Source organism: Erpetoichthys calabaricus, chromosome 12 (genome assembly GCF_900747795.2).
Source record: "Erpetoichthys calabaricus chromosome 12, fErpCal1.3, whole genome shotgun sequence".
Lineage (NCBI taxonomy): Eukaryota > Metazoa > Chordata > Cladistia > Polypteriformes > Polypteridae > Erpetoichthys > Erpetoichthys calabaricus.
In genome coordinates, this window is record NC_041405.2 from 108,113,658 (window position 1) to 108,135,377 (window position 21,720).

General features: G+C 34.6%; 1 protein-coding gene across 1 annotated transcript in view; it reads left to right on the forward strand.

The window, feature by feature from the left end:
* The window catches only part of LOC114662485 (fibronectin type-III domain-containing protein 3a-like), a 142,447-nt gene that overhangs the window by 113,011 nt on the left and 7,716 nt on the right, over positions 1 to 21,720 (forward strand). The window contains exons 15-24 of the mRNA XM_028815976.2: positions 521 to 659; positions 2,023 to 2,091; positions 2,383 to 2,501; positions 4,422 to 4,527; positions 7,843 to 8,018; positions 9,103 to 9,216; positions 11,756 to 11,905; positions 13,125 to 13,408; positions 14,394 to 14,606; positions 19,763 to 19,929. Of these exons, the coding sequence (XP_028671809.2) occupies positions 521 to 659; positions 2,023 to 2,091; positions 2,383 to 2,501; positions 4,422 to 4,527; positions 7,843 to 8,018; positions 9,103 to 9,216; positions 11,756 to 11,905; positions 13,125 to 13,408; positions 14,394 to 14,606; positions 19,763 to 19,929 (1,537 nt within the window). The remainder of the gene's footprint in view (positions 1 to 520; positions 660 to 2,022; positions 2,092 to 2,382; positions 2,502 to 4,421; positions 4,528 to 7,842; positions 8,019 to 9,102; positions 9,217 to 11,755; positions 11,906 to 13,124; positions 13,409 to 14,393; positions 14,607 to 19,762; positions 19,930 to 21,720) is intronic.

The window sequence follows — 21,720 nt, forward strand, 5'->3', positions numbered from 1 at the left end:
GTAGATTTATTTTCGCGTACATAAAATCCGTTGCTGGGGAAACGCCATACATACAATAATCAGCTGCACACCAGCACAGATTAAAATACTTGCTGGAGAGACGTATTACTGTGAGAGAAAATTAAAGGCACACAATACAGTGACGCATATTACAGCCACATACAAGCCAGTATTACTGTAACAGAAAATAGACGGTCCTTTGCCATTTAATATAGACTGTTCCTACTAATGTTTATGCACTACTATTCTAGCGCCTCTTATTGTAACAGGCTTAATGTCTAGTATATATATAATATATTGGCTTTAGAGTACTAGGATGTTGTATTGTGTTAGTCATTATGGATGTAGTGAGAAGTCGAGTTGGCTAACTAAAAAGATTACAATATACAAGCTTTTGAGGCAACGTAGGCTCCTTCTTCAGGCTAAATGTAATCAATGATATGATAAAAAAAAATGTACTTGTGTTTACAAATCATTCCAAGGTCTTCACAAATGCTATCCATTCAATTAAAATGCATAGGTGTTGGCATGCAACAGTGAGGGCAAGAGCCATTCCAGTGAGGTGGTGGAATACAGTACTATTCCTGACAAGCCAGATGCCCCCAGTCGGCCAAGCACAAAAGGAAGGATCCATGCCCGCTGCCTAAAAATTGTCTGGGGTAGGTTTCATGGAATAAGGATCTGCAGTTCTCTCTGCACTAAATATCTAGCGATTTAATGCCCAATTATAAACAAAGTGATGTTTCAGGTATTAATTTTCTCTTTGTCACAACAGTAAAATGTACCTGTGTGTAAACTATTATGTTCTTCTTTTGTAATGCAGTGTTTGAGCTGAAATAATATTTTATTAAACTATTAGACTATACATTGTCAAGAAGATGTTTTAATCCACAGTATCACACAGTTAAAACCCAAAAATGCTTTCGTCTAAATTTTTGAGGGTTATATTTCTAAAGTGAATAAAGTGAGAGTTTTTCAGTTTTTGCAAAACAAAACAAAGGTGTCCGGATACCTGATACAGTATTTAACTATCAAAAATGTAAAAAGTGATTAAGGTAAATCATTCACAGATTAGGCTTGTATATGAGCACTTATACTGTAATACTATAATGCATTGTGTTAGTCAGTTCTAGTTAGTCATTTTCAACAAAGGAAGGAGAAACACTTTTTTGCTAAAGTGTACCATTATAAACCAGAATCAGAATAACTTTTACTAGATCTGAAGTATTAAAATTTACAGCAAAACTACCTGTAAAAGTATAGTACTTAACAATAAGTGCTTTTTTTTTTTTTTTTAATACAAAAGCCTATTCAAAAAGTGGCACACAGGACACAGCCACTAAAAAAGCAATCTAGCATCAAAGTCAAGGGAAAGAAGTACATTTTTGCTTCCCTTAGGAACAGGACATAAATGTTAAACAAAATGTTTGAGTTGGAATGGTCCAAGTTAAACTTCTAAAAGCACTTTGGAGGAAACTTGGGTTAGGGCTGCACATCAAAGTGTATACTTGAGTATACTTATAACGCAAAGAGAGGCAACACACTCACACAGCTGAGTGGCAGGGAGCAAACCTAAGCTAAAAAAAAAGCTTATTTTAATTGAATTTATGAAGGCTTAGATGTGTAGTGTTATCTTAATGTTTAGGATGTGGACTTCCCAACACTAGCTTACATTAAACCTAAACCTTGTGTTTTAACTCCATATGTGCATATCATTCTTTTAAAAAATGCTGGTTAGTAGTTATTTTATAAATATATCAGAAATATTTATTAGATTGTAAAATTTATCTTTTTAATGATAGTATTGTTACGCAATATATGAAATATGTAAAACAAACAATGTTATAGCTATTGAAGAATTATTGCATTGTGATTTTATGAATTGCACCAGATTTCAGACATGTGATGTGGCATAAAATAAATATATAATTTTCTGGTATTAAGCTAAATTATATAAAACCTTTATTATTCATCATGTTATTTTGTATTGTTATATCTGCCTAAATGTCCCTTTTAAACCAGATCCACCTAATGATGATGGAGGAGCAGTTGTTTCCAAATATGTTTTGGAGATGTCAGGAGGCTTAAATGGTAAGTAGATTTTTTTATTGCTTTATTTCTTTGCAAAAAGAGAGCTTATCCCTGCTTTTATGCAAAAAAGTGTTTAGTATCAGATTAAAAGTAGTGTGTAACAGAATAATTAAAAATTTGCTGTCAAAATATATTTGTTTGCATCTGCATAAATGAAAACTAACACTATGCTAATTGTTTTAGTTCTATAAAAAGAGGCCAGTTCATTGTCTTTTAACACCTTCAGCGCTTAAACGTGGAATCCTTTTCATATATTGATTTTAGTTTTGTTTATTTTTTTTTTACTTCCAGGCAACAAATGGGACACTGTTTACAACGGTAGTCTTAGGGAACATCTCTGTGATCATCTGACTCCTGGAACCTGGTACAGATTCAGGGTTTATTGTATGAGCAGTGGCGGACAAAGTCAGGTAAAGATTTCTTTAGTGTATTTTAAATTTGTTCAATATTTGATATTGTATCTTCTCTTTCTGACAAACCTGTTTATGATGTATTTTAAATGCAGCTCAAAACAATAGCTGTAAATTTAATGATAATTGAAGCTGCAATTATATTCACCTTATTAATCAATGCATACATTTGTATTTATAAAAATGTGCATAAATTTTACTTCTGCATCATGCAGATATAAAATCTTTCAGTTATTCATTCATATTTGTTAATTCCATACACTTCTTAGCATTACAGTTCATCCATTTTACAGTGTGCAATTGTCTTTCTTTGCCCACAAAGCAAGAAATTGTTTTAGGGATAGAAGCTCACTTCTATTCAAGATAACATACTGGTCCTGCTAGCATACACACATTACCACTTTGTATTTTTTGCTTGTTTCATCAGACATATTTTAGAAATAATAAAACTATTTAAGCTAAGAAGGGTAAGTTTGCTATTAAGATTATTTGGACAAAAACGATTTTAAAAATCTGAAGTTTATTAAAAGCAGTGTATGCTAGCGTCATAAATAAGTTTGATATAAACAGAGCAAGGAGGAACTTACTAAACATTTTTAGTTTTTTCGAGCTTAAATTTTCAATGCTTCATTGAAGTTTAATTGATAGTATAGTTTAGGTTTGTTACTAGTAAGTTTGGTGTGTGAAGAACTTAAGGTCCAAGTCATGAATAACTCTAGAAGAAGAGAATATATTAACATGACGTTTTATTGAGAAAAGGTTTGAAATTTCCAGTTTAACAGAGCTCTCCACTTCCACTTTGTATCGACTATTTTTTAGATTTATCCATGAATTGTAGTTGATGACTTTTTGTAGGGTGGCAGTTAAATATGAGGTGCATGTGTCGGTGGTGGAGTCAAGCTAATTATTTCCTTCAGAAAAAATTATTCAATCAAAGTATTTATTTACAATACTTTGTTTACCAGAGATTGTAGCAACAGCATCTGTAGCTCAATAACTGGAAAGTCAAGTGGATGCAGTCCATCTAATTTGTTAAATAAAAAGACGTTTTTGTTGGGAATGGAAAATGTTATTTAACTCTATACCAACCTTTGGCTTCTGTTTAAGACTCAGTAAAAAAAGAAAAGCAGTGGGCTTGCTGCCCTTCCCCCCTTTTACCAGGCTTATTTTTCCCCTTCACATGACAATTGTTTAAACTTTTTGCAGCTTAGCACTGCATGTTAAAGTGATATCCTACATTTTTCTTGCTCCCAGTCTTGCTTATGCCAGAAAAAGTAATGGATGTAGACAACTATTTAATTTAGATTTACATCTAAATTAATTGTACTGTATCTTTATGCAAACAAATTTTATATTAAATTTAGGCTGCCATTTTTAATTATTTGTCTTGCAAATTATCCTTTTTTCACTTTTGGTGGTAACAAGATTGTATTGATTTAGTTCCTTATATCTTTACATAAAGGAAAACTGAAATGTGAACAAGGAGGTGTAGACTTCTGTTATCCATCTTAACTGAGCATAGTGTTGAATTTGGTATATTGTTTTTTGGATCATACTTACTGTGCATACAGAAGCTGAAAATGTAATGATATAATTTGTAGACTGTAGTCTGTTAATAGGTACATTTGATATAGTATGAGTGGCCTGCTTACTGTTCTACTGTATCTGTCTTTTCAGTAGTTGTGAAGGATTGAATTAATTTAGAATTGCAGGTAAATTTAGATTTATTTTTTTTTTGTGAATGGAAGTGTTCATGTGTAAAGTTGTAAAATATATTCTATATGTAAAAACATGTAATTGATAGATATGTAACTTTTCTTTACACCTCAATTGCGTCAATTGTTCAAATGCAATTGGCGAAGTGTATCCACTGTGACTTTTCATTTGCTGTCCCTGTTCTTTGGAATCTCCATCATTCAGGTATCTGAAGTTTTTGTTGTTCAGACAGCTGCAGCTCCACCTGGCCAGTGTCAGCCTCTGTGTCTAGTAGGGAGAGCAAAGCCTAGGGAATTACCACTGCAATGGGGTAAGAAGATTAATTTGGCTCAAAAATGAAGTGTATTATGAGAATATAGAGTTATGTAAAGATCAGGGGCCTCATGTATAACGCCGTGCGTAGAACTCACACTATAACATGGCGTAAGCACAAAAGCGGGAATGTGCGTACACACAGAAAAATCCAGATGCAGGAATCTGTACGCACGCAAACTTTCACATTCTTCCACTACATAAATCCCGATCAGCGTGAACAGTAACGTACGTGCATGCGCCTTCTGTCCCGCCCCAACTCCTCCCAGAATTTCGCCTCTTTGAATATGCAAATCAATATAAATAGCCTTCTGTGAAAAGACAATGGGAAAAGCACGGGGGGGGAAATACAAGAATTTCAGCGAATACCAAGTGGAGGCAAAGGAAAAACGTACTATTTGTTGGTTTAAACAATGGTATACAGTGATCCCTCGCTATATCGCGCTTCGCCTTTCGCGGCTTCACTCCATCGCGGATTTTATATGTAAGCATATTTAAATATATATCGCGGATTTTTCGCTGCTTCGCGGGTTTCTGCGGACAATGGGTCTTTTAATTTCTGGTACATGCTTCCTCAGTTGGTTTGCCCAGTTGATTTCATACAAGGGACGCTATTGGCAGATGGCTGAGAAGCTACCCAACTTACTTTCTCTCTCTCTCTTTCTCTCTCTCTCTCTTGCGCTGAAGTAGGGGGGTGTGAGCAGGGGGGCTGTGTGCAGCTGCTTCCTGAAGGACATGCTGCACGGTGCTTCGCATACTTAAAAGCTCAAAGGGCACGTATTGATTTTTTATCTCTCTCTCTATCTCTCTCTCTCTCTCTCTCTCTCTCTCTGCTCCTGACAGAGGGGGTGTGAGCTGCCGCCTTCAACAGCTTTGTACCGGCGGTGCTTCGCATACTTAAAAGCCAAAAAGCCCTATTGATTTTTTTTTTGACTGCTTGCTTTGCACTCCTTTGAAAAGGAAGATATGTTTGCATTCTTTTAATTGTGAGACAGAACTGTCATCTCTGTCTTGTCATGGAGCACAGTTTAAACTTTTGAAAAAGAGACAAATGTTTGTTTGCAGTGTTTGAATAACGTTCCTGTCTCTCTACAACCTCCTGTGTTTCTGCGCAAATCTGTGACCCAAGCATGACATTCTAAAAATAACCATATAAACATATGGTTTCTACTTCGCGGATTTTCCTATTTCGCGGGTGGCTCTGGAACGCAACCCCCGCGATGGAGGAGGGATTACTGTAATCAACAAAAGGAAGTTGATCGAGTGACAGAGTGTCGGAGAAACTCGAAGGCTCAAGTTCACAAATTCGTACAGTGCTTGAAATAAAAAAGAAATCACATATCAAAGTCGCCGTGAAAAGGCGAATCGTAGCCCACCGTCTGAGTGTCATATGAAAGCTTATTAGGGTACAGACAAAAAAAATAGGCACATAGTGTGGAAAAAAGCACGAAATGTCAACTTTAATCTCAAAATTTCCACTTTAATCACGTAGTTTATTTTGCCATTAAAGTAGAACATCATAAACTTCATCTTTAAATCGTTTAATTTACTAGTTTCTCAAATCCCATTGTAACTAAAGTGGCACATTAAATGCTTTGTTCTGTATTTGATCTTCTATGTGCTGTACATGTGTGAATCACTACCTGCTTCTTAAACGGGCTTTCTCTTTCTCCAACAGGACACATAATCCATTACATTCGTGATATTACAGCTCTCTGAATAATTAAAATACTGAGATGTATGCGTGATATCTTTTTCATGATGATAGGAATGAAAGCATGTTATTAAACATGGGGACACGGTGGCGCAGTGCTTGTTCATATCTCACGCAAGAGGCTTGCTGCGCCATGCGCGACCTTCAATGAAATAATTTGTCACAGCACATGTGAATTTCCCATTGGGATTAGTAAAGTATCTCTCTCTCTCTCTCTCTCTCTCTCTCTCTCTCTCTCTCTAACGTACTAACCTCCAATTCCTGTTCTTACTTTTCTTTCTCCAAAAACCCAATCGCCACACAATCAGCTATATAGATGTGAAGCCATCTGTAAGCTTAAAACGGCGATTCTTCAAAACTTTTAAGGAACATTGAAATATCTTCGTAGTACATGTTTAATTATTCTATCCGTCAGCACCAGCAAGAATACAACACAATGCAGGAACAATCCCTGAACGAGCTAGCACTGCGGCACAGTGTCCTCACATGTTTAATTATTAACAATACAGATTATTTAAATGAAGTTAAAGTTTTATCTGTATAATATAATCAACATATTTTGCTGCATTTCATCTTAAAATGAATACCGTCATCATATGTAAATACACGCTTTATAAAGTGGCGCAGGTTGTGCAATATTATAACTGTAGTGCAAGTTTACAGTGAGGTAATTGTACTTATAAGTAAACAGTTCTACAAGAAGCACTTGATGGACTGATTGAGTGCGTTTATAGTTCTTGGGATGAAACCTTTTCTAAACCGCAAAGTCCGTACTGGGAAGTCTCTAAAGCGTTTTGCCGTGGCTCAGGCAGCGTCTGCTTCATGCTGTATACCGATATTTCTCTTTCCGATCAGCTGCTGCTGTGATTCCTCACTCAGATATAGTGATATAAATACTCCGAGTGGTACAGTGAGAGTAATATGGAAAAAGATGATCTGCTGTGGCAACCCTTAACGGGAGCAGCTGAAAAAAGAAGATGATGCAGTGAGAGTTACAACGCTAAAGCAGTTATGGTATTTGGAATACTATGGCTATTCCCTGGACCATTATATTGCTGCAGGTTAATTACAATCAGATGCATTACACTAATAAACAATATGCAGTTAGTTTCAGTGTATTTATAAAGCCGCGTCAGGAATGTGGAGCTAAGAAAGAAAGGGTGTCCACGCAGGAACAGTAGCACTGCTTTGATGCCGGGTGCCGCCAGTCTGCAAAACCGAGCGGAGAAATTGCGTACGCCAAGGTATGAGTTACCGTGGAAATGTGCGTGGCTTTACGCCAACTTTAGGTTTTATACATCACGATTTGAGCGTGGAAACGGGAGTACGCAACATTTCTGTGCGTACGCACCGTTTATACATGAGGCCCCAGGTTTTTTTTTTTTGTTTGTTTTTTTTTTAAATATATACTGTCTTTTAGATCAAATGTTCTTTTTAGCTTGTAATCTGGACTGCAGCACCTGCAGACATTATTGTATTGGCAGCATCAAAATTTGTATTATTTGATCAACCCACATTCCCCAGTTACACATTGTGTATCGTACAAAAGAAGACTAAAAGTTCTTAAAGTAACTTTCTTTTTACTGTTTGTCTTATTAGTTGCTCCATCTTCAAATGGAGGTTCTGCAATCACAGAATATACAGTAGAAATATGTGAAAAAGAAAGTGGTAAAAGAGTCCAGATCTATCAGGGCCCTGAGACAGAGTTCACTGCTAGCAACTTGTTACCTGGGCAAACATACTGCTTCTGGGTGAAAGCATCAAATCAAGCAGGGGTATGTTGTAATGCTATATATTAAGTGGTAGTTTCTGAATAAATGTCTAGTTACGAACTGTTAACACTTTCAATGCATATTTCATGTATTTTAAATTGGTTCTATAGATTTGTTAAAACTGTCTGTATAATCTATGCATTCTATTTAAGTAATTGTACACTATTGTAGATGTATATAGACAAGCAAATATTCACATGAAATCATATCTACAACAGATCTTTTCCTGTTTAATTTTTTTTTTTAACATATTAGGTTTAATTACCTAATTAAATTAATTAATTAATTTAATTAAGTTTAATTACCATAGTCTTACATTAGGGGTAATTTTAACTTAAATCTCATCCTGATATATGATCTAGCTCAAAAGAACCTGATAAGTTCTTTGTTGTTTATTATTTGTAAACATTTTAATTTTGGTAAAATACAATTAAAATAATATTAATGATAAAAGAAAAGATTTATATTTTGCTTTTTGCTTCCTTTATTTACATTTACTGATTGAAAACATTTTTCTGGGTTTGAAAAAGGCTATGACATCATCAGAAGAGACATTTTAAACCCTAAGTATCCTGCAATACATTTTTTTTCCCTAATGTGTTTTGTCTAATTTAATACAAAAGTTGTCGGTGCAAAATTAATGAAATGTGATAGCCACTAAATATTTATATAGTTTTTAAAAATGCATTAAGTGTTGTTTACAGTAAAGTTTTTCCATATACTATTTTGTTGTCTGGATATATCCCCACATATTATAATTATTATTTGAACTAGTAGTATAGTGTTTTATTTTTAAGTATTGTAGTTTATTAGAAGTAGTAGTATAGAATTTTGTAGCATTATAGTTTGTTTGTTTGTTTACACCTATGCTTTCTGGGATAAGCATATAAAGTTAAAGGTTTGCTTTTAGTGCATTGCACATTCTGCAATTAGTAATTTCCTGTTTCCAGAGAACAGTATGTATAATGCTTCAAGTTTAAACAAACATTTTTGTTTTTAAGAGTTGTCGCTTGATAGGAATAATATTTAATTCTGTTTTTCTTTGGATTTACATCCTTATTTTTTCATCTTTTTTTCTTTTATTTAGTCTGGACCCTTCTCTGATGTATCTCAAATTTCAACTGCTCCTGAGCCACCTGATCAATGTTTGCCCCCCTATTTAACTGTAAGAGCAGCTACTTGTGTGGTAGCAAGTTGGGAGGTAAGAAGTTGTACTATGTCATTTTTCTGTCAGTGCTATGAAGGTCTGTTATCTCCAGAAGGTTATTTGTGTACTTGTTTCATTTTTCATTATTTTAAGTGTATTGTGTGTTCAGAATTTCATAACCTATGAGAATTTTATTTACAGCTATAGTGCACTGGTTACAGACAGTATCGAAAAAGTAAACCTTATATTTTGTGTATTATCGCATTGATATTATTTATCACATTACTTTAGTACATTTTCTTTATATGGAATTTTTAGAAATAGTTTTCTTTATGTACAAATTTTCAGCAAAGCCTAAAACAGTCAGCTCTGTACTGACAGGGTAATTAACAGATTCATGTGCGGTTTGTTTTTTTTTTTGAAGCAATAAATCAAAAAATGGAGTAACATTGTGAGGTGTTTGTACCAATGTGCCCTGCAGACTGGTGGTTCATCCAGGGATGACTCCTTCCTTGTGCACAATGCTATAAGTATAAGCATCTTCATCTCTCCATCTTCCAGAAAATACTATGTGCAATAACAAATGGATGGCTTAAGGTCATTCCATTTTAATTCAACAAATGGCCTTTGCATCACCAGTTTTGTTTTTGATAAAACTTGGTATATTAATTACACTATTATTACCTGAGCTCAGAAGTATTTTTTATTTATTAAAAAAAATCCCTTTGACATATAGGTACTTTTCCTCAGCACCGACAATGAAATGATAATTCAGAGTGTTTTCTTATGAGATGTAACTTCTTTTCTGTCAAAGCTACAATGGCTTAGCTATAGGTCATTGAAAAGCTCAGAAAAGTGTACTTTATAATTTTATGGTAAGAGTATACTATAAATCTGTATTTCTTTTTTTAGTTTGACATTCATCTTGTAAAGTGCATTTTTATTTAAAAAAAAAAAAAAGGTAAAGGGCTTGGAGTAACAAGTCCATTTTTTATACTAAAATGTTTATGTATGGGTACAACTTTTGCTGTATTTTAATAATTGACCAGTTATTTGGCCATCTTCATAAGATAATGACTACAAAAGTGTTAATGTTTGTTAAAAAATGCAGTTTTTAAGTCTAAAAAAGACATGTGGGGAAAGGGTTTTTTCATTTTATTGGAAATAAAATACTGTGTACCTGCTTTTAAACAAAACAAAAATTATCTTGTTATTCAAAGTGTTTAGGAGTTATTAGGCATTTGATCACTTTTGGGTGTATGTTACTGATTTTCTCTTGTTGGTCTCAAAAATCACCTTAAAATTTCTTATCACCTACCATTTTATTGCAATCAACTATTGTTGTGATTTCCTGTCATGTAACAGTGTCGGTATACGTAGTGGCACTGCCATTAGGAATGGTGTTGAAATATACCATGTACTGTTGTTTCATTTTCAAATGGGACATCTGTGCTAAAGAGTCTAATTACACTAAAAGAACTGGCCTCTCCTTGGACATTGTGGTTCCAGAACAGAAAAATATATCACATAAACCACTTGTCGAACCAACAAAGATATTTTTGCCTCTCTTCAAATTAAACAAATCTGACATATTATCAGTGATGAGCAGTTCAGAGGTCTACTAGTTGGCCGAAGGAAATTTTACAAAAAGCTGCTTGTTGAGAATTTCCTTGGCAACTACAGTGCACCAAATTTCGTCCAGCTAGATGACAGCATGCTTCAAGCATACAAAACCAAGAATTGCAATTTGTCGCTAAAATTTTTTCTGCCCTCACAACTGGACCTGTATCCCACCAATCTTGGCATAGCCAGTGCCAAATATGGTGAAAGGTTTCACCAGGACATTGCAACAGTGATAAAGCTGTTCAGTTGGACACTGAAGCAAGAAGCATCAAATGCTGAGTATAAATGAAAATCAGCAGAAAAATATTTTTAGCTTAATTGAACTAATGTGTGTGTGTGTGTGTGTGTGTGTGTGTGTGTGTGTGTGTGTGTGTTCTCACTCTGCGATGGACTAGTGTCCTATCCAGGGTGCAAGGCAGGAACAAACCCTGTGCTGGCCAGGATTGGCTCCAGCACCACTGTTCAGCACTAAGCAGTGAACTAATGCAATATTTCAGCATCATTAAGCAGTTAAAAATGCTAAATTCAGTAAAGGCTAATTTCATATTTTTCCCAATTTAAAATGAATAGAAATAAACACTTGAAATATATCACTCTGTGTGTGTGTGTGTGTGTGTAAGGAATCTATATAATATGAGTTTCACTTTTTGAATTGAATTACTGAAATAAATTAACTTTTCGATGATATTGTAATTTATTGAGATGCATCTGTATATTTGTGTTCATCTTGTTGCTAACTATCATAATAACCAACATATGTGTTATATTGGGTTGTTAGATCAAATTTATCCTTAATAATACATTACTGTATTTGAGTACAACCCATAAATTAGTTTGTATCCCATACAGAGCAGTTCCTCCTGTGTACAAGTTAATACTGGTGTAAGCTCCAAGTCTCTGTGCCATTGACCAGTATAAGCATGTAATAAAAAATGGATGCACAGCTATTTTATTTTTTGTTTGTTTTTAGGCTCCATCATGCAATGGTGCAGAGGTTACAGAATACAGATTAGAGTGGGGTGTAGCTGAGGGCTGTATGCAAGTGATTTACACTGGATCATCTTTGTCTTTTGAAGTAAAGGGACTCATTCCTGCAACAACCTATTTCTGTCGTGTTCAGGTTAGTCTTTTACTTTATTTTTTCTTATTTTGTGAGAATAAAAACATGTTATTTCTTAAAAGTCACAGAAACATTGATTTTGAAGGCACTCATTTTTTAAATGCTTCTAAGTATTATTTATAGACTACAAGCTTTTATTTTTATTCAGGGTTGTACGGAACATTTTTAAATGTTCCCTGGGCTGGTAAAAATAAAGAAGTATTTTAAGACTAGGTATTTAAAAATAACATTTCAACACACCAAACCACTACATTTCATTTTACATTCAAATCATCTCATCCATAAATGCAATAGCTTCTTCTCAGTGGATTGGCTGAAATTGCTACATTTTCATCACAAAAGAACAAGGAAAGATTGATGCAATAGTCTATCGTGTTGTTTTTAGAATTACATTTTCTTTTTTTCTGACTTGTGAAATCCGCAGTTTATGATCTGTATAGTAATATATCATTTTTATAGAGGTTTTGTGAAAGTTGTATTAGTTTGAATAATTTTATTACATTTTAGCATTACCACTAACCCTAACCATATTACTGATCATTACCACTTTTGCAAAGGATTACATAGGCAAAAATGGTACCAGATCTGCACAAAACAAAAAACTGATCCCTTAAGAGTTATGAAAGAGAAGAATAAACCCTTATTACCACTCAATGTTGTATTTTGAATACCGGTGTCAGCAAAGATAATCCTCATGGGACAGGATAGATCTGTTGTCCAAAACAGAGTCCCCAAGTTCAGTTGTAGACAGACCAATAGAGCATACTTGCCTTATGTCAGAGTCCATCCAATTTTCAATTGTCTTTGAAGTGACTATGCGTGGTAGAAAACTTATTTAAATTTAAGATTATTTTTCATCTCCCAAGTCTCATTGTATCAGCTGGTCTTAACTTCTAGATGTCTGAAGATTTTGTGTGCTTGATGTAACAATTTTAAAACTTAATCTAAGTTAGGAAAGTATGAAAGCCAACCCTTGCCAATATATTGTTACAACATTTGTTGTTTTGATATTTTGTATACTGTCCTTGTTCATTAATATCTTGTGTTTTTGTTTGAAATAGAACACAATTTAGGTACTTTTTTTGCCTTAATCCAGGTTAGAGTTAAAACTAGATGACTTTCCCTTTACAATATAAAAAAATTATTAGTTCATTTTTTGCAAATTAAATCAAAGTATATGAAGATCCTTACCGGTATTTGTCATTACTATCTGTTTCAGGCAATAAATATTGCTGGTGCAGGCCTGTTTGGGAAGGTTGCTGCAGTGACAACAATGGCATCTGTTCCTGGGGTAATTTCCATATTTGAGAACCTAGATGAAGAGCACTTACCCAGTCCTCTCCCCTGTCAATTTACTTGCTTAGCTATTCAGTGGCAAGAGCCTTACTGTAATGGCTCTGACATCACTGGCTACAACATTGAATTTGGCGAGCAACAGCTTATATCTGTTGAGAGAGTCACCACCTGTGTTCTGGAAAATCTGCAACCTGACACCATGTACAGGTACAATGCTAAAAAAATATTTTGTACAATGAGTAAAATGTGAATGCCATCTTTCATAAGAGTATTCATACCACATCAATATTTTACAAAATAGAAATAGAAAGTAGTATTTTTTTTTACTGCCATGAATGTATTATGGTATTGATTTTGAAATCTGTGTCATGTATTTTGCAAAGTGTATTGCTTCCTTAGTACAGCAGCATTGTATTTGTAAAGTACTTTTTCATAATAATATGAAATTTCACTTCATGAAAAATAGTTTAATACTGGATGTCTGGGGAAAAGCAATTTTTAAAAGATACATATTAACATCTCAAAAGAGAACACATTGTTAACAAATTTTATCACAGCAGCAAAACATTGTGTAAAATATTATTTAAAGTACTAATGTACACAATTTGCCTTTACATTCCCTTTGTTTAGTGCACTGGATGGGGAAGGCACCCATCACCCTAAGCATGCTGCTCTCCTGGGTTCTTGGTGGGAGGCTTTCCACAAGGATCTTAACCACTGTTGTCACAAGTCTGGGAATTTAAAGTTGTGAACTTTCCTCCAAGTGCTGAAAACTGAGATTAGAAAAAAGCTTGAAATTTTACTATCATAATATACAGCAGATAATAAACCAGCTTTATCAGAATATATTGCCAGTCAAACAATGAAATAAATGTTTTAGGCAATACGCAAGATTGTATAATAATTGGTTCTCTGTGTTTGACATAGTTAGAGTTTCTTGTTTATTGACTTATTCAAATTTGAGAAACCATAGCTGAATTTTGTCTCTGACTAGGTATCCTAAGTATACAAGTTAATAATAATGTACTCCATTTCTTGACACCAAACAGAGCCACGGTGGTCTTGGAGAATTCTGCCAAGGATTTGGTATTACTTTTTAAAGAGAAATAGCTCAAAGAAATTAATTATGATGTATTTGTTTTTTCTCCCCTTATCTTTATCTTAGCAGTTTCTTTAATTTGTCTTTCTTAAGGATTAGGGTTCAAGCAGTTAACAGCATTGGTGCAGGTCCTTTCAGTCAAGTTTTGAAAACCAAAACCAAAGCACTACCTCCAGATCCCCCACATCTTGAATGTGCCGCCTTTGGACACCAGAGCCTTAAACTGAGGTGGGGAGAAGGACCTAGCAAACCTCTGCTCACCAGCTCCATACTGTACTGCTTACAGATGGAAGACAAATATGGCAGGTGAGATATTTGAAATAGTTGTTTTTTTGGATTTTTTTTTCTTCAAAATAAATGTCAGTTATAGCTTTACTCACTCAAAAGAAGAAAAACAAAATGAAGGATTTAATTAAAAGTGGTTAAACATTTTATTACATAGAACTGTTTTCTTTTCAATTCTCCAAATGATAGTCCTTTGCAAGCAAATTATTTTTTTTTCTTTTAATATCAAATCCACCCATCAGACAAGATGTTTAACATAGTAAGACATTCAGTTTATTTCATTCTTCCTTACCTATTATGTACTGTATGTTGGGAAACTCTATATTGTATTTTTGCAGTTACTTCCTTAACATGTGGCTATAATTTCACAATTTGTAATTATCCAAAAATATTGTTTATATAGCATTCATTGTACATACAGTAATTACTAATACATCACTTATAAATTAAAGAAAGAAAAAAAATAACAAAGCAAAATGTTAAAAATGTACCCAAGAAAGATGGCCTTTGGGCTAATATTCAGTTAGACAGTTTCTAATATATTCGGAAACAAAACTATGCATGACCATGTAAGCTAATAAAATATCCTTAAAATATATTCTAAAACTAATAGGATGTCAATGCAGTTTCTCAAAAACAGGAGTGATGTAGATCTTTTATTTGCCTCTTCCAACATTTTCAGTCATTAATAGATATTATGCAAAATATTGGACTGGCCAATGTAAAGAACACTGCATTGGTCAATCCTAATAATAAAAGCATGCACCAGCCATTCTGCATTTGTACATGGTAATAATGCTTTCACTTTAGCTGTGTTATATACAGTAAATGATTATGCAGTTTTAATAACAATGTTGAAATAATCTTTAAAGTTCAGGTCAAGATCAAAATAACTCCTGAAGTTTTCACTTGAGAGGCTAACTGCAGGCCTAATGAAGCTAAGTAACCTTTAATCTGATCCCTGAGTCCTTATAGGCCAATGAATGAGTATTTCAGACTTACCATTAAATATAGAAAAATTTCTTATCAGCCATCATCTAATGCCAGAAATACAATCCCTTAATACTGAACCATTTATCAGTAGGCCTTATATTAATATAAAGTTGTATATCATTAAAATAAATATAAGATGTGTTGTGCCTCTCATTCCCTCACTCAAAATGACAAATAAATAGAAAATAGAAGAGGTGCCATAAGTGAACCCGATTAGCAACACATTTAATTATAGTAGAAAAGAGCAAGTCCTACCAAGAAAAACTGAATGTAGTCTTTCATGAAGGAAAGATATAAACCAGGGTACTGTGAAAAAATGAATTAAGATCCAGAAGAATAAAAATACAGAATTTATTTAAATCAGTCTTTGTGTGAATGTTGTTCGTTACACTTTGCCATTTTTTATGATTTGGACCACAAGAGCTAGCCCAGTACCTTTTTAAATAACTGATTTAAAATCATAAATGTATGATACAACTTTGTCTAAAATATTGAACATAAAAGGAAGTTAAGAGATTGGGCAAAACTTGTTCACATAATAAGGATCTAAATTAAACTTTCATTTTGGATATACCATAACAATTTTAAAATGAGAGGGAAGTAACCCAGTTAATAGTGAACTATTAATGATATAAATGACATTAGATTAAATATTGTCAATGACTTCTTTTAAGAGATTTGTCAGAAATATACAGTATGTTAACTAGAGGAAGTGTAATTTATAGAAGTAATCTGAACACCATGAAGACATCAGTACAAGCAAAGAAGGCACAACCTGGTTGTGAAATGGAGACAATCTGATTTCTAATATCAACAATCTCATTCCTAAAAGAAAAGTTAAAATGTGTTACCCTTACCAGAGATACAATCCATAAATGCAGTGTTAACTAGATTTCATATCCTTTCTTTGGTATTAAGCAGAAACATTGAATTATGGGAAATGCAGATATCAAAACAGAACAATGATTTGCTTTAGGAGTTGTCATAGCAGCATTAAATACTTTGTAACTCCATCATACAATCAGAATGCACCCTTAGACTTTACTGATCACCATCTTCATCTATACCCTCCCTCCAAACACAATCATTTCACCAAAAGGTGTACTTGAAGCAGTAAGAATAAGTTTCTCTGATAGAGACTACACCATCAAGGTAAGCTTCACAAAGATTAGCAAATATTTTAAACTACGTCTAAAGTCTTAGTTGCCAAACCATTAACTGTTCTTAAAGCTGGTTAATCAACAGAAGATTTCCCTACCATAATAGACTTTTATATGAATAAATATAATGAGATTTTCTTTTGTATTTTAAAAACATTGCAAATGTGCACCTAAAGCTTAAACTAAATCAAGGGTTATGGCCAAGTCAGTGTGTAGATCCTTTAGCATGTGGTGGAAAGTTGTTTTTTTTTTTCAATACAGTAATCCCTCCTCCATCGCGGGGGTTGCGTTCCAGAGCCACCCGCGAAATAAGAAAATCCGCGAAGTAGAAACCATATGTTTATATGGTTATTTTTATATTGTCATGCTTGGGTCACAGATTTGCGCAGAAACACAGGAGGTTGTAGAGAGACAGGAACGTTATTCAAACACTGCAAACAAACATTTGTCTCTTTTTCAAAAGTTTAAACTGTGCTCCATGACAAGACAGAGATGACAGTTCTGTCTCACAATTAAAAGAATGCAAACATATCTTCCTCTTCAAAGGAGTGCGTGTCAGGAGCACAGAATGTCACATAGATAGAGAAAACAATCTCTAGCAAACAAATCAATAGGTCTGTTTGGCTTTTAAGTATGCGAAGCACCGCGGCACAAAACTGTTGAAGGCGGCAGCACACACCCCCTCCGTCAGGAGCAGGGAGAGAGAGACAGAAACAGAGTTTGTTTTTCAGTCAAAAATCAATACGTGCCCTTCGAGCTTTTAAGTATGCGAAGCACTGTGCAGCATGTCGTTTCAGGAAGCAGCTGCACAAAAGATAGCAACGTGAAGATAATCTTTCAGCATTTTTAGACGAGCGTCCGTATCGTCTAGGTGTGCGAACAGCCCCCCTGCTCAATCCACATACGTCAGGATCACAGATAGTCAGCGCAAGAGAGAGAGAAAAGTAAGCAATCTAGCTTCTCAGCCATCTGCCAATAGCGTCCCTTGTATGAAATCAACTGGGCAAACCAACTGAGGAAGCATGTACCAGAAATTAAAAGACCCATTGTCCGCAGATATCCGCGAACCAGCAAAAAATCCGCGATATATATTTAAATATGCTTACATATAAAATCCGCGATGGAGTGAAGCCGCGAAAGGTGAAGTGCGATATAGCGAGGGATCACTGTAATATTTATAGAGCCCACTGCCAGTGTCTCCAAATGATCTTGCATATATATATATAATATATATGGGGTGGGTAAAAGTAGGTTTACAGTTGTTAGTATGGAAAAAGACATGCAGGTCATGATGATTGCAATAACTTTATTAACTCAAAAGAATGTCACAATGGCATAGTTCAGTTAGGTACAAATTCATAAGTGCTCAAATTACCTAAAAGATATATATATGTGTTTCGCATACTCACAACTGTAAACCTACTTTTGCCCACCCCTGTATATGTAAATCACCAGTAATTACAATTTTGTCATAATCTACGCTTTCTATTATACTTAAAGAAACCTCAGGTTTTGGAGGGCGATAAACTATAGCAAACAGTTCTAGCAGAGCACAGGAGAGGAGATTTAACATTAACATGAGTGTATTATCAACAAGATTATTGTATACAACTAAAATGCAGATACGTCTCTCTAATTTTTCAGAACACTGAAATGGCTACTCAAGCATTTGGAACATTTTTTAATTATTCTTCATCACAACAGGATAAATAGAAAACATTTGTTGCTGGAGTCATCAAAAATTGTGTGCTTATGAAAATCTGATTATTTTCTAATCAGAAACGGGGATTGCCATTGGAATCCATAAATTACTAAAGGCTTGCAGTACCACATATTAGGTGTCCATTTTAAAAACATACAAATACAGGTATAATTTAGGAAAGTAATTAAAGGTATAAATCAATCAATAAATCAATCACTTTTGAAGCAGATTGCAACACGCTAATGATGCACATATTTATGAATCACTGCCTTAAGACTTATCGATTTATATCCACATCTTCTCTCCAAGATGAACTTACGCTTTTTACTCCTGCTTTTATGGCAACAATAGTATTCCTCCCTTTCAATGTGCTGTAGTTGTGCATGCCTTTCATCTTTTCAGTTTCTGCGGGTGAGTGTGAGGAGACCTTTCAATTTAGTGAACATTATTATGGCAGCTGGTCCAGAAGAAATATGACAATTTTTTTTTTGTTTTTTTTTTCTAAAAAAAAAACTGTGTAAACTACTTACCTGATTTTTTTAAGTATTTGTTTTTTGCTCCACTAAGAGAACATATGGTTCCTACATACTTTAAACCATCAATTGCCCATGTGCCAAAGAAAAAAGTGTGCAATTTTAATAACTAATGACCGCAGTGGCACTCACTCTCATTTTGACGTAGTTTACAAAGCCGTTGCTTGTATAGTAGTACAGTGTAGTTACTTGCTGTGACTTCATACCACTCTAGCCAATATTCTTTACCATTGTTACAGATTAAAGTTTTTCAAAATATTTTAAATTAAACCTTAGTCTTCTAAGTTAGATAAGTGCTCCACTCTTGTGTTTCAAAATTTTACTGTTATAAAGCTACATCTTTAAAAATGCTGAAGAATGATCTTAATAGTACCTCTGTTTTTCAAATAGAAGCATGTTTCTCGTGCATTGTGATAACAATGATTCACTAGATATAGCTTTGGTATTATGCACAAGATGCATTTTTTAAGTACTGCTTTCCTTTGCATATACGAGGAATGAATAAATGTTTCAATAACATGTTTGTCCAGTGCCAACTTCAAATGGAATAAATTAAAGAGAGACATGTGAAAACAATTTTACAGTAAATGTGAAGATTTACACAAGATTAATTTTGCAAATATCTACTAAACTAAGAGTCTAAGTCCCCTATGTTATTGGTGTGTGGGCATCAGTTTTCCCATTCTTGATACTAGTGTTTCACATTATAGAAGATGATATTGTGAAATGGAAAAGAATGTTTTGAATCTCTCCGTGTTTGTCTGTAACTCAACTTGCTTTTTCCTTTAGGTTTGTCTGTATCTACAGTGGCCCTTGTCATACCTACAAGGTTCAACGGTTAAGTGAATCAACTGCCTATCACTTTAGAATACAAGCACACAGTGCTTCAGGAGAGGGTCTGTTCTCACATGTTTACACCTTTTCTACTACTAAGTCACCTCCACCACAGCTAAAAGGTAAAAGCGGCAATATCAATAGGAGATTTAGTTCTTTGTTTCTAGGGGCTTTTACTTAATAGATAATATCTCGTGGCCATGTTTTGTTTTTAGAAAAAGCAACATTTTTCTTTCTAAATTCATGTTGGCTCTGTTTGATACACATTTTCACTTCTATTTCTCCCTAAATGAAAATATTAAACAGGTGAATTTCACTTAAAGTAAATGCACTGTATATTTGACATTTTAAATAATCATTGTTTATATAGAAAGTTTCCCTGTGTAGAATATCTGTAATATGCTTTGGTACAGTCATCCAATCAAGTCTCCATTGTACACCGTTTGTTTTTATCTCAAAAGTATATACCTCAACAAGCCATTGTATAATATACAGTAAATATGGAGATACTTCATTATTCTTTTACTACAGTACAACTTCACCAAAGATTTTTCTTTCTATACAACATCAAATTTGGCATAAAGGGAAAACATTTGTGTTGGGAGTTATGTTACTTAATCCTAACAACTGCAAGCAACTTCATTAAATTTTGCCTAGATCATGTTTTCTTCCATATACCAAAGAGATATGCATTAAATCAACTAATGATTCTTAATTGATCCTGAATGATGCGAGTGTTTCCTACCATGACATCCTGATGCTACCAGGAAAGGTTATAGATCCCCATAATCCTGTAAAGGATGTACTAGGTTCAAAAAATAGATAAATGGATGGAGTTCAAGCATGTTCTAACAATGACTTAAATTTTAGAAAATATTCCCCTTACCCTGATTTTCTGTATTTACAATGCAGCTCAGAATCTTTTAAAAAAAGTTATATGATCTTATAAGTAGTGACCAATAATAGTTCTGTTTTCTTGTTTCTTGTCTCGTATCACACACCATAGTGTTTTTGCTGTCTTCATTGAAAATAAGACATTTCTTTTTGCTAATTGTTTTATGTCTCTTGTGCCCATTATGCCTATACTGTGCTCAAAAGTGTGACTTTGCATAGGAGCTTGTTGTTCAGTTCTCAATAACTATTTTGTTTGAGTTACAAATTTGTTAATCCTTTATAAAGCTGTGGAATAGTGGGTCTGTAGCTAAGCAGTAGAGGTCCGTTTTTAAATAAATAAGTAGCCTGTTCGAACTCCATGGCTGTGTGTGCTCACGTGGTTAAAAGAGTTTGGTTGCATGGTTGAGACGGAGCACACCTGCATGTGACGGTGTGGTCTATCTTGATTGGTCCATTGGCTTTCAACTGAGGTGCTGCACCCAAGGAGGCATATAAGGGGGAGCCAGCGTGGCAGAAGGTATGAAGAAGGAAAAAAACAAAAGGAAAGAGAACGGATGTTAAAAGATGGGAGAGAAGAAGGAAGGAAGGAAGGAAGGAAGGAAGGAAGGAAGGAAGGAAGGAAGGAAGGAAGGAAGGAAGGAAGGAAGGAAGGAAGGAAGGAAAGCCCGGGGGAGGAGCTTGCAGCCGACGAGGCTGAAGAGAGTCACTCCCACTGATCATTTTGGTAGAGTAGGAAGTGACACCTGGCTTGCTTCCACCTAAGTCCAGGAATGCAGGGGGAGGCTCGGATGGGGAGCCATGGATGGCCGCAGGGACCCAAGCCTCAGTAAGAACAGGTGCAGATGGGGTGCCCTACTGAGATCTGTGGCGCACTAGGGACCCGAACCTGGAGGATGATGGTCTGTGTCTGTTGGTGAGCATCGCCTCAATAGTAAAATCCCATTTGGGGATGGCAGAGGAGATGTGAATTTTAAAAGGATGTGCTAGGGACTGAGATTTTAGAGAAGCTACTTGTCTTA